The sequence below is a fragment of the Plecotus auritus genome (assembly GCF_963455305.1).
Source record: "Plecotus auritus genome assembly, chromosome: 5".
NCBI classification, from domain to species: Eukaryota; Metazoa; Chordata; class Mammalia; order Chiroptera; family Vespertilionidae; genus Plecotus; species Plecotus auritus.
Window position 1 is genome coordinate 72,944,316 of NC_137776.1, and position 13,381 is coordinate 72,957,696.

The 13,381-nt window shown below is 39.0% G+C and overlaps 1 protein-coding gene across 5 annotated transcripts in view; it reads left to right on the top strand.

Moving 5' to 3' along the window:
- Nucleotides 1-13,381, top strand: part of GTDC1 (glycosyltransferase like domain containing 1) — a 380,973-nt gene that overhangs the window by 352,546 nt on the left and 15,046 nt on the right. For all 5 annotated transcript variants that reach the window (XM_080671078.1, XM_080671081.1, XM_080671079.1 and 2 more), the window contains one exon: nt 2,457-2,566. In XM_080671078.1, coding sequence (XP_080527204.1) covers nt 2,457-2,566 — 110 coding nt within the window. The remainder of the gene's footprint in view (nt 1-2,456; nt 2,567-13,381) is intronic.

Consider the following 13,381-nt stretch of genomic DNA (forward strand, 5'->3'; position numbering starts at 1 on the left):
GCAGTGGACATGTCCTCATTCCCTGTCATCTGGAATTCAGTCTGAGTGGTGTGAGGTGCAAGACTTGTGAAACTGTATGATGCCAGCACTGGAAATCTCCCGAACTATAAACACCCACTTATTACTCATGGTCTTGCTAACAACTATTAAAAAATTGAAATGTTGACATTATAGGTATCACCTCTCCTCCCCCTTTTGCCCGCCTCCACCAATTACTTGTTTTTGACAGCATCCAAATCTTTGGATTGTTAGGTTACGTCCCCACAAATAATCCCTAACCTACTACTGTATCAAATTCCTTTGCTTCCTTTTTCACCAGTGATTCACTGCTCATCCAGAATGCTCATCAGTGGACACTGTTTCAGGTTAATGCAGCTTCTCTAAACAGATCTGGGTTCAAAATAAAGTAATTGAGAGAGTGCCTGATATTATGAGAAACTTTATAAGAACTTTAGTATAGCATGCTTTTTTTTTTCCTCAGGGATAATTTTGGGTAAGAAAAAAATCTCACCTTACATTCATTCTTATAGTTTAATCAAAAAAAGGAGGAGATTCATACAAATCTCTTTTGTGTTCTTATGCAAAGTGACTATTGAATATGAACGCTTTTATCCACCAATAAAAATTACCTTAAAAATACAGTAGTATTGTAATGCATTTATCTCTTATAAAAACACTGAAAATGTAGATTTATAAAGCCTGCCACTTTGAAAGCACATTGGAATCTTTTAAGAACTACAGCTTCTACCCAGTTAAACATCCTCCCAACCCCAAACCACATCTACATTTTCTCTAATACAAAACAAACAAATAAAACACCAGCAGGAAATATTTAGAATAGATACTCTCTTGGGGATCCATAGCCAAAATTTTTGGAACTCAAAATAAAAAATTTAGAGAAACTGAGTGGCTAAATTTCCCTATAGTATTACTTTTCCATTCTTTTCATCTAAGTATTTCCAAAAGAATAAAGCTAAAAGAACACATTACAGATTAAGTGGCAGCTATTTGATAGATTGGGTGGAGATAGCATGTGGCGTACTCTTTACTCTCAAACAGTCTTTTTTTTTGCCTACAGCATTAGTGTGTGTATATGAGAACTATCCCAAAACTTCCCTATGGTACATGTATGTAACCCGCATCATCTTAAAAAGCAAGAGCACTTTGCCACTGCATTCTTTATTATATGCAGTAAGTCAAATTGAGCAACATAGAGCTTAAAATAACTTGTTACTGAATTCTAATCCCATAAGAATTTACAATTGCATGAGATTAGAAATGCCATTTTTAAATGTTATTCAGAAGATGCATTTGTTTTAATTCTTGATACTGAAAATATTGACTGAATTGTGAATTAACATATTTAGGTTTGCAGATGTCATTCTTCATGAGATTTCTTAACTGATGTAATTTTCATATTTTATATCTCAGTTTGATCAATTTACAGATTTATTTTTACATAATTAGTTGGTAAATGAGAAATTCAATTGCTGATATATAACTATTTCTCTGTGATATAGGAAATAAGTTAAAATTCTGAATTATAAATAAAAAAACAAATATTTTGAAGACATCTGGTCCACATCTGTGTGAAATAAAATAATTTAAAACAGTGTAATTAAATGCAAGAAATACTAGAATGTTCACACCTTAGGATGGAAAAAATAACTCACTCCTTTTTAATATGATTTCTTGAATTGGTGAATTTTTTTTATTTTAATGTCCTTTAGCCTTTCATTCTGTCATTACAAAGAAGACTGACAAGCTAAACAAATAAAAATAATCCATGTTTTTTAAAGCCTCTATGAAATGAAAGAATTATACGTCGACTCACCTGCACTCCTAAGTTAGTATCAGTGGACTTAGACTCAGGCCAACCCCTTTTGATGTATTTATAATTCTCCATTCAGTTATTTGAAATAGAGATTGGTGAGAGAGTCTGTAGTCTCACTTCCTAAATTGTGTATTCTTTGTGGGCACCAAGGGCTCAGTGACTGTGAGGGGAAGGTATTCACACTCATGGAAATGGCAAGCATCTCTGGTACATCCTCATGATCAGCAGAGAGCCATCCTTTGAAGATTGGTCTTTTCTTCTGTTAAAACCTGTGTTAAGTGGGAAATTAACCATTTTAGGGAAGAGGAAACTATACTAGCCTTTCTATAATCTAACCAAAAAAAAAAAAATGTGAAAAACATAATGGACTTTTCCTTTAATATAAGGCTGCAGACCCTTAAGATCCAATAGGACTGGGTGTTGATACATGGTAAATAATATTTATGAAAAAATTCAGTGTTGATGCGATAATATAAGGTGATAGGGGGAAATCTCTGCTTGGACGCCAGAAGCTCTCCTAACAATGGACCATGAAAGGAACTGATACTGTGAGACGTGAAAATGCTTTTCCTAACATAGACCCTAAGGTATCACAAGTTATATTTTGTGTGTTTATTTCCAGGGAGCACGATAAAGATCCAGAGAGTTTTTTTAAGGTATTAATGCATCTTCAGGACTTAGGACTCAATTTCCACGTATCCGTCCTTGGAGAAACCTTCACAGATGTTCCAGGTATCTATTTTGAATTTTCTCATGTGTATTTTTATAGATGGCATAAGTGCTACAGCTTACTTATTAACTTCCATGTTTCCCTTTGTTAGAATAATCAAGATGAGCACTGTTAACCAAAAGATTATACAATGGCATTAAAGTGGGATTCAATTAAAAAAAATACTTAAGTAAGCATTCTTTGACTTAAGTCGAGAACGTGAAGTCATCTCTTTTATCAGATATAGTTTATACAATGCAGCTAGATGTAAGTACAATATATTGCTTTAGGCATCTTCACACTTAAGAAAAGTGGAAATTTGTAATTGGATATACAACCTCTCACCTCTGGGATCATTGGCTTGAATCCTACTCACGTGGTAATGGCTGAAATGCATTACCATCTGTTAGGTGGCCTATGTAAAGCATTTTGGCATCAAATGTATAATGTAGAGTAGGCCATAGCCTATATTATTGTTGTCATTGATCCATACTTATTTATTGAACTTGAGAAAATTAGCAAAAATCCTAAGCACTTAAGTATTTGTGTTTTTTAAGCTTTGGATGTTCAGCATTTTTTAACTCCAAATAGACAGATAACAAAGTTCAGGAAATGACCTTTACCAGGGAGCATTAGGACTCTTAAAGACCACTTAAGGTTTATCCTCACTTAGTAGTGCTTCTCCATTCTGGTTCCATGCTAAGAACTACACCCAGCCTGTACCTCCCTAGCCTCATTTGATATGGCTCATCTTATGCCCTCCGGGCTTGTGGAGACCAACCTTTCTTCTGTTCCTCTAAGGCCCCTGGCTTCCTTAGACCTTTGGGCATTTAGCTGTTTGTTTCTATTTTATCCTTTTGCTCTTAGCTCAGGGGCATTTTCTTTTAATATGAAACTTTATCATGGTCTCATGGCACCTATACTTCTACTTCATGGTGCTTACCTCAGTTTCTAATCTTACAATTATGTGTAAATGTTTATCTCACCCCACCACTCCACACACACACACACACACACACACACACACACACACAAACTAGAATGTAGGTGCTTCCAAGCCCAGGATTATGTCTATCTTGTTCTTTGCTATACCCCAAACCAAGTGCAGTATCTGGCACAGCTCTGGAACTCAATGAATATTTGTGGGGTAAATGGGTAAAAATAATGTTAACTCCCTGCCCTCAAGCAGTTTATTTTTGTTGAAGAAGGAACACTTGTGCATAGCACAAGAAACAGAGAGTTAAATGCAAAATTATATAATTACTAGAGGCCCAATGCACGAAATTCATGCTTGAGTAGGCCTCCCTTCCCCCAGCTGCTGGCACTGGCTTCCCTCTGGCACCTGGGACCTGGGCTTCCCTCGCAGCCCTGGCTTCATACAGAAGGTCATCCGGAAGGACGTCCAGTCTAATTAGCATATTATGCTTTTATTATTATAGATATATTAGTACTGACATACGTGGTTTAGAGTGAGATGTTAATTGAATAGCCAAGGGATTAAGATATTCCAAAAGTGGGCAAAGTATATAGAAGCAAACATTTTAGATACTGTATTTAGTTATTTATTTTTTCCCTCTAAAGAGACATTTTTTTAAATTTCTTTATTGATTAAGGTGTTACATATGTGTCCTTATTCCCCCATTACCCTCCCATCCCCCCGACTCATGCCCTCACCCCCCTGGTGTCTGTGTTCATTGGTTAGGCTTATATGTATGCATACAAGTCCTTTGGTTGATTTCCCCCGCTTACCTTTCCTCTGAGGTTTGACGGTCTGATCGATGTTTCTCTGTCTCTGGATCTATTTTTTTATATCAGTTTATGTTGTTCATTATATTCCATAAATGAGTGAGATCAAGTGATATTTATCTTTCTCTGACTGGCTTATTTCACTTAGCATAATGCTCTCCAGTTCCAACCATGCTGTGGCAAATGGTAAGACCTCCTTCTTTTTTTACCACAGCATAGTATTCCATTGTATAGATGTACCACAGTTTTTTAATCCACTCATCTGCTGATGGGCACTTAGGCTGTTTCCAAATCCCAGCTATTGTAAATTGTGCTGCTATGAACATAGGGGTGCATATATCCTTTCTAATTGGTGTTTCTAGTTTCTTGGGATATATTCCTAGACGTGGGATCACTGGGTCAAATGGGAGTTCCATTTTTAGTTTTTTGAGGAAACTCCATACTGTTCTCCACAGTGGCTGCACCAGTCTGCATTCCCACCAGCAGTGTATGAGGGTTCCTTTTTCTCCGCATCCTCTCTAGCACTTGTCGTTTGTCCATTTGTTGATGATAGCCATTCTGACAGGTGTGAGATGGTACCTCATTGTTGTTTTGATTTGCATTAGATACTGTATTTAAATAAGAGAATAATTTTAGTGATTAGTGCTGTGAGGTCACTAATCTAAGTAGAATAGGAGATTCAGCACACAGACCTGAATAAATAAGTATTATGCTAAGCGAAATAAGCCAGTCAGAGAAAGACAAGTATCACATCATCACACTCATATGTGGAACCTAATGAACAAAATAAACAGATGGACAAAATAGATCCAGAGACATAGAAGCATAGAACAGACTGCAGAAACTCAGAGGGAAGGTAGGGATGGGTGAGTGGGAAGAGATCAACCAAGAAACTTGTATGCATATATGCATAATCCCTGGACAATAGGGTGGTGAAGGCCTGGGGTGGGGTGGGCTAGAAGAGATCAGTGGGGTGGTGGGGGGAGAAAGGGGACATATATAATACTTACAACAATAAAGATTTATATAAGACTTAAGAAAAAAATAAGTAATGTGTACCTTACATAGGTAGGGTAGGGCCTATGTAGGGAGGACATTAATAACCCAAGTAAATTGGGTAAAGGTAAAAAATAAGGAGCCTAGATCCTGAACGGGGAAGAAGTATGAAGGAACTCGTGTTTTAGGAAAGTCTGTCTTGCAGTGCCATACAGGCAGAATCGCAGTAAGACTCACCAGTAGTCATCCACATGTGATTCTGTGAGGTAATAGCTGATGGATTAGTGAGCCCGCTGTATGAGAGAGACACGCAAGGAAAACACAGAAAATAATTTGGTTGATGTGTGGCTGTAAAGAGAGAAAGAAGAAACAATCAGCCCATTTGCAGGACGGCTGCATTCAGTTTTATTTGTGTCAGTTTTGAGGGGTATGTGCGTGGACAGAGGAAGGTGGCTGGATGATGTCCCTTTGCTGAAGGCTCCCGGGCCAATTCTGTGGAGTGTTTGTAGGCCCCCACCACAAACAAGGCTAGGATTTTACTCAAAGGGCTGTGTTCTTGGCCTCACTGTCTCCCCTCGCACATTAGCATTGAGTTATTTGGAGCAGTACGAAGGATTGAAAGTGAGGTGTGAAGCAGTGAAGGGCCCAGGTACTGAGTGCTTAATAGTTACAGGCCAGTCTTATTCCTTACCTCGGCTTCCCTCCAACATGTTTTTACTGAGCACTGTGGAAGGCGGATCCCATGGTGAGCAGGACAGAGTCTCCACCCTCAGAGACCTCTGCCTTGGGGAGACACACATGTAATTAATAGGGTCCTAGGATGCTGTGAACTAATGAAAGAAGGCAGGGGTAGCCCACAGACAGGGGCATCATACTATCTATGTACTTGCTTCACAGGGCTCCTTTCAGCCTTAGCCTCTGGTCCATCTCTGTCATTTCAAATATAAATGGACTCGCTTTGTGGCTACAGTACTTCCCCTGGCCCCATAGGAGGAGCCCGACGTGTGTGGATGAATGAGCCTGATAGCTTTCCAGGTTGTGCTCCTAGAAGGCCAACTTGCCCGGCTTCACTCCAGATGTGTCCTGACAGCCACTCGGTGTAACTTCAGCCATTCTTGTCAGCATTCTGGTTTATTTAACAAGCCCTGTATTCCAGGCATTGTTCTAAGCCTTGTTCTAAGCATCGTTCTCCATTTTTTTCTCAGGTGGGGAAACTGAGGCTTAAAGGAATTAAGTAGGATCACACGTTAACCACTATTTTCTGCTACCCTTCCATGTTCTTGTTTTCTGACCCCAAATTTTCTGCAAGTGTCAACATTCTTTTTCCCCAAGTCACCATCCAGCACCCCACAGAAAGGGTTGCCTGGCAGGCATGCACTTCTTTGCCTGGTGCCCCATCAGCTTGTCTAGAAGGCATATCATAAAACCTGTTCCATACTGTTTAGTATCAGCCAGAAGAATAACTTTCAATGTTGTCAACATTGGAAAGGGAGTGGTTTTCTTGTAAAAAGTTGCAATCATGATTATTATGCTATTAATTGCTACTATTTATTGAAAGTTTTTTCTTACTTGGCCTTTGCAGTTTAATTTTGTGTAATGCTCATGACAGCCCCATTGGAAGGAGGTATTATTGCCTATCTGTTAGGTAGAGAAATGGAGACTCCAAAAGTCATCACGTTAATTGCATAGCCTGTGAGTCAAACTTTTCTCTTTCACATAAAAGCACACATGTATTGAAAAACCAAGATTATATATGATTGCAAGAGCATTAATTACTTTTTTCTTGAGATATGATTTACATATAACATTGTATATGTTTAAGATGTACAACACGTTTAATTTAATATATCGCTATATGAGTGATTACCACCGTAGCTTCAGCTCAGACCTCTATCACGTCATTTCTGTTTTGTGGTGAGAACATTAAAGATCTAGTCTTTTATAAATTTTTCAATATTTAATACAGTATTGTTGACCATAATCACCATTAGATCTCCAGAATGTATTCTTCTAGTTGCGAGTTTGTACATTAATGACTCTTTATCCAACTTGCTTCCTCTTCGCTCTCCGCAGAGCTCTTAGGGAGAGCCAGCGCATGTCTGAGTGGTGTCATCAGTGCCAGTGAGTTTTTCTGCCCTTTGTGATGAAGCAAACAATCTCCATTATTTTTTTTTTTTGAAAATGGTAAAACTATAATAGAGCAACTCTGTAGAGTCTCCATACAGTTGATTATTTTCAAGTATGCCTTAAGTATTTTTAAATTATGTCGTAAGGTCTTTATAATCCTTTTTCTGAAAAGTGAAATCGATTCAGAATATTGATTTGAGTTTCTAGCTACATAGTTTATAGCTCTTTGGTGTCACTCTTTCTTTTGACAAAAGAGGAGAGAGATCTAGGACAGTGACTTCTCCAAGTTCTCACAGCTGGGACATGTGTGGGACTGGCAGCAGGATACGGTAAGCTTAGGAGAGAACCTGCAGTTGGTCTTCTCATCCCAACTCATTCCTATATGTGTTCAATAAATGCTATTTTAAATATCTACTTTGTGCCAAGCACTCGACTAGACATTTAGGATGAAATGGTGAATAAAGCTGCCATGTTGTAGCCCCACTCCGTGCTTCATTCATCACTTCCTAGAATGTTCTTTTAAAACATTAGAGCTGACATTTCTTGAACACTTAACATATGGCAAGTACTGTTCTCAGCCCTTTATGCATTGTGTTATTCACTCTTTACCACAGCCTGTGAAGTAGGCACTACTGCGATTACCATTTTACAGCAGAGGAAACAAGGTGCAGGGAGGTTAAGTCACTTGTAAAATCACCCGTGCATCCAGTTATGAAGGCACAATTCAAACTTCATTGGTCTGCCTCCAGTTCCACTGCTCAGCCTATACTCTGAGTGGAAGTCTACAAAACCATCCATGTTTTACAAGTAAGAAAGGAGGTGGTAAAGGTGGGAAATTCCTGGCCAGGCATGTGAAATCATTTCCAATCAAAAGTTAAAAAAAAACCCACAAAACACAAAACTTCAATTCATCTCCTAAACATCTTCCTTTTTAGATGTTCAAGGGAACGCCCTCTTTTTTTTTTCTGCCTGGAATCATCACAAGAAAGGTGTTAATAATAGTATGAAGTGGAACATTATCCCAAATAATACTTGGCATATATTTACTGTTCAATAAATATTATTAAAATGAATGAAAGAATGAGATTTGGTGTAATAGAGTAATATAATTTGCATACCATATCAGATATGTAGAAACCTACATTGAAACAATTTCCAAATACTAGACCGTTAATGAATGAAAATCAAGAACCCTAAGACTCAAGGAAGTTCTAAGTTGTTTTATATTACATTTCCTGTTTTAACATAGGTGACTTTGATTTAACATAAATCTATTTTTCAATCTTTTTATCATCTGTCAGGTCTTACATCTGTCAGAATTAGCTGAATTATGCTAAGCTAACAGATAATGTTAAAGTCTTAGTGGCTTAAAACACGTGAGATTTATTTCCTATTCATGCTATATGTTTATCGCAGTTGGGCAGTAGTGTTCTCCTGTTGCAGTCACTCAGGGACCCAAGCCTTCAGAGAGGCCACTCCTCAGACATTGCCAGCTACCATGGCAGGTGGAGGAGAAAGCTCAGAGGTTCTCCTGTGATGGAGTCAGTGCTCTGGCCTCAAAGTAACATAGGACTCCACTCAGCTCATTGGCCGGAACTTGTTGCAAAGCACTGCCCAACCATAAGGGGGAGCAGGAAATTCGGTCCTGCTTTGAGCCCCAAATTGGGGGACTAGAACTATTTGATCAGTTGCACTATTGACCACAATAGCTCTTTAATATGCATCATGATCTGTGGCTCGTTAGAGAGAAAAACAAGCTCATCGAAGAAGTCTGCCTTAGTCTGGAAGAGTCTATCCTGGTTGAGTAAAGAACTCTTAATGCATATTAACGCGTGGCCCACAGTCTTCTTGCTGGAGACAACCCCGCTGGTGTCTGAAGACACTTCTAGCAGCCCAGTCCCATTAGGCAGAGCAGATGTGAAGTCCAGTGGGTCCCTGTGGGAATGGAGTCAATTATCACTTACTGGTGACGTGGCATTTTGGACAGCTTGTGGTGTCAATCAGGAGTGGTTTTGCCCATCACCCCAGGGGAAATTTGACAACATGCAGAGATGTTTTTGTTGTTACCACAGTTGGGGAGAGGATGTTACTGGCATCTAGTGGGTAGAGGCCAGGGATGTTGCTACACATCCTACAACGCACAAGAAGGGGGCCCCCACAATAAAGAGTGATCAGACCTAACATGTCAGTGGTGCCAAGATTGAGAAACTTTGATTTACAAGAATTGAAGTCAGAAGACCAGATTTGGAACTGGGTCCTGTATCCCTCAAGGTCAGCCTCAGTCGATCCATTTGTGCAATGCAAAGGAGGAGGTAGAAAGAGAGAATAATAAAACTACCTGCCCTGTCCACCTCAGTGAGTTAATGAGGATTTCTGCACAATAATTTGGGGGAAAGTGCTTTCTAAAGTACTAGTATGCAGATTTTACTGTAAGACTCATGTTCTTCCTCACAGTTTGTATATGAACTGTGTCTTGAACGCATCTTGAATCTGAAGAAGACATTAAAGACGCTAAACCTTAAAAGTTCATTCTCACCATTACTTTAATTACTTTAAATCCAGAAAATGGAAAGGTCATTCTGCTCCAAGGAACATCCCTCAGACTCCATGCTCCAAATGAGCCAAAGCCAAGAAGCTCCTCAATGCAAATATTTTCCTTTGGGCCAGTTCTCATGACAAGGTCACATTGTTAGCCTTTGAGATAGTTAAAAAAAAAAAAAAAAAAGGCAAATGCTTAAGATATCAAATCAATGGAATGTGTTTGTATACTTAATAATTTTCCACAAATGATCATTCTAAACAAATATTTTTTCTGTGAAGAGCCAAAACCTTACATCAGGGTTCTTCTTTCGTCCTGGGGACACAGTGGGAGGAGCTTCAGCCTCAGGCATGAAGGCTGGGGTGGAAAGGTTGCAAGGAAAGTAAAAGCCTGGACTCAATTCTGGCAGACAGAAGTCCTTCTGGTTCACCTTTAGTGTGAGGTTAAGAACAGTATGTGGAAGGCTTCTGGTTAGTATCTGGCATGACAATGGTTATTACTGTGAACTTGGCATAGTCCTGATCCTTAGCTCTGGAGTCAAATGGTGGGTAATTATATAACGTTTTCCTCCCTCCCATCTCCCTTTTCACTCAGCTCCCAGCTACGTCTCAGTTTCAGTTGCAGCAGAGCAACTGCACTCAGGGGGACATAATAGGAAGGTCCTAGGAACCCAAATAACTTACAAAGATACAAAATTTTGCTACAAGGGGAGCCCAGCAGAAGGAAAGCTATTAATATGTTGGTTGATGTTGAATTGTAAGATGAAATAAATGTGCCAGTAAAATTGAATAAACGTATTCACTGTAAACCATATCATTCCCCCAAACCAATTCGTTTTTTTTGTTTTGTTTTGTTTTGTTTTCCCCGCTATCTACTCATCCTCCTAACAGAAGTATTTAGAGTTCCTATTGTGGTCCTGTCTGGGAAGTAAAAAAAAAAAAAAAAAAAATGTTTTTATAATTACATTTCATTATATCATAACCTTGTTGATATTGTAACATTTTCAAATAATTTTGAATACTTTATTTCATAACCCTTACAGCAATCTGGTGACTAGATAAATAAGCATTAGTACCCACAATTTACAGCTAACGAAATGATTTGTATTGGCTCCATTTAAATAGCCTGGATCTGAGACATATGCTTCATATTGTTCTTAGAAATAGGCATGTGGTTACTTTCCCAAGAATATGATGGGGGAAGTCAGTTTCCCAAGAATCTGATTAAAAACTGAAGTCTTCTGTCTCCCAGTCCTTTGCTGGAGAAAATAAAAATATAATGGGAAAGTAAGGAAGATTCAAATAAATGTAGACAGATATGTTCCTGACAGGGAAAAACAAACACCATGATAGAAATGATATCACAAGATAATTTATTAAATTAACAAGAGTCCAGTTAAGATGCCAGAATATTAACTTTATATATTTGCACACAGTAGTTCCAAATAAATAAATAAATAAATGGGCAGAGGATCAAAGAAATCAGTTTACAAAGGAATAATGACAAAAAACCCTCTCTACCAGATTCAGAACGTGTGTGAAGTGATAACTTTAAAAGGGTACTTTACAGATTCAAAAACATGAAAGCAGAAAAATGAGCGAAAATAGGGAATTCAGAAATAAACCCAACTTGTATAGACATTTAATATCCAACAAACTTAGGGTAACAACATTTAACACACTTATTCCATACCTAAAATATATTTTTCAGTGAAAACAAGAAATTGAATAAAATGAATAACTTCTTAAGTTAAATACCTTGCCCCAAATCACATGCATAGAGATGATTCTACCTGAAGAAATAAATACCATATCAAATTCTAGGGGAAAAAATCTTTAATATGTCTAGTAATTAAGTAAGTGTACCTACAAGGAATTTATGGACCAGCAGTTGCATTGTCCAATAAAAGGAAAGGCATAGCCTAGCTAAGACTGGCCAACCTATGGGGAAACATGTGTGTGTGTGGTGGTGGCAATGGAAATTATTACCTCTGAGCCGTATGGGTTACTGTACCTTCTCTTTGACTCAGTAATTTTCCATCAGAGAATGGACCCCATGGAAATAATCCCTGTGATTCCTGGTTTCTGTTGCCTCCTTCCCAGTCATTGCCTTTATCTCCTGGGACCTTGAATCCTACAACGGATTGAGATTGGGCTCCAGGCCTTTGGACACTGTGACATTCAATTCACCCACTACTGTTAGCAGTCATCTTTCTAAAGCCGGACCACCCAAGAAGAGAACCCAGCAGTATGACAGTGCTAAGAGGAATGTGTCTCAGGGATTTCTGCAGGATGAACTTAAATTTTCTTTGTAGCAAATGAGGTTCTCCAAAGCCCACCCCAGCCTAATCCCTCATGAATTCCAGTTTTCTCTGCCATTTTCTGGATATGTCTGTGCATTTACCTGTCTTCTATTATTTGTGGTTTAAATTCTTCTGTCTCGTTTCACATAGCCACGGGCGTACCCTTTCTCCTTCTGGCAAAATCCCAACTCCAGCTGTGCTTGTCCGGTCCCTGCCTCTCCCTTTCCTTCCTCGTTGCTCCCAGCACCCAGATTCGTCCCTCCGTTGAAAAGCATATATCACTCTGCACTGTGGCCAGCTGTCACTTGGCTGTAAGGGACGCTGGTGTAACTGAACGGTGTAACTGACTCTGAGCTTCTGGGTGAAGAGAACAGCTTCTGAAACAGGCACAACACAGCAGGAGTCAGCCAGACTCCCAGTGAGCGGGACAAGCTGCCCTGGGCCCGAGACCCCTGACAAGGGCCGTGTGTTCACTCAATTCTGAGAAGCTCTTTCCCTTTCTCAGGAAAGATTTATAACTCCCTTTACCCCCAAATGCTCAGGAGACTCACCCAACACAGTAACTGGCAACCACTGACTCCCATGGCTCGGTGTGTCCTGGAGAATCGCTCTTTTTTCCACCATCATTCCCAGACGCGCCATCCCCTGGCAGGACTACACCGTGGGCCTGCTTGAAGTTCCTCCTGCAGCTTCTGTAAGTGGGATATTTATCTTTTATACTGAAACTGAAAAATTCAGAGCAACTCTCAAGGCAAGTTCATTTCTCCATCCTACCGGGAGAAGACCATGAAGATAATATGTTCTGGAATACAACTCCCAAAACATCTTGCAAGAAATTGTTCTCAGAAGTTATAACGATGAAAACATTACAGAGGAAAAATGCTCTTTCATTTTCATAAACTGTCCTGGAAGTTTATGGGAAATGTGCACTTGGGAATGACACAGGGAAACAGATAAATTAATTAAATAATGAATGAGGAAAGGTCAAGACATTGATAAGCCAATAGGAAATTAGAAACAGACCCTAATTTTAAAAGCCCGTAAATGCATCTATGACCACAGGTTGATAGATAGGAGGTCTTAGAATGTGGCTGCTCTACATTGCTTTGGTATTTTATCTTTTTAATT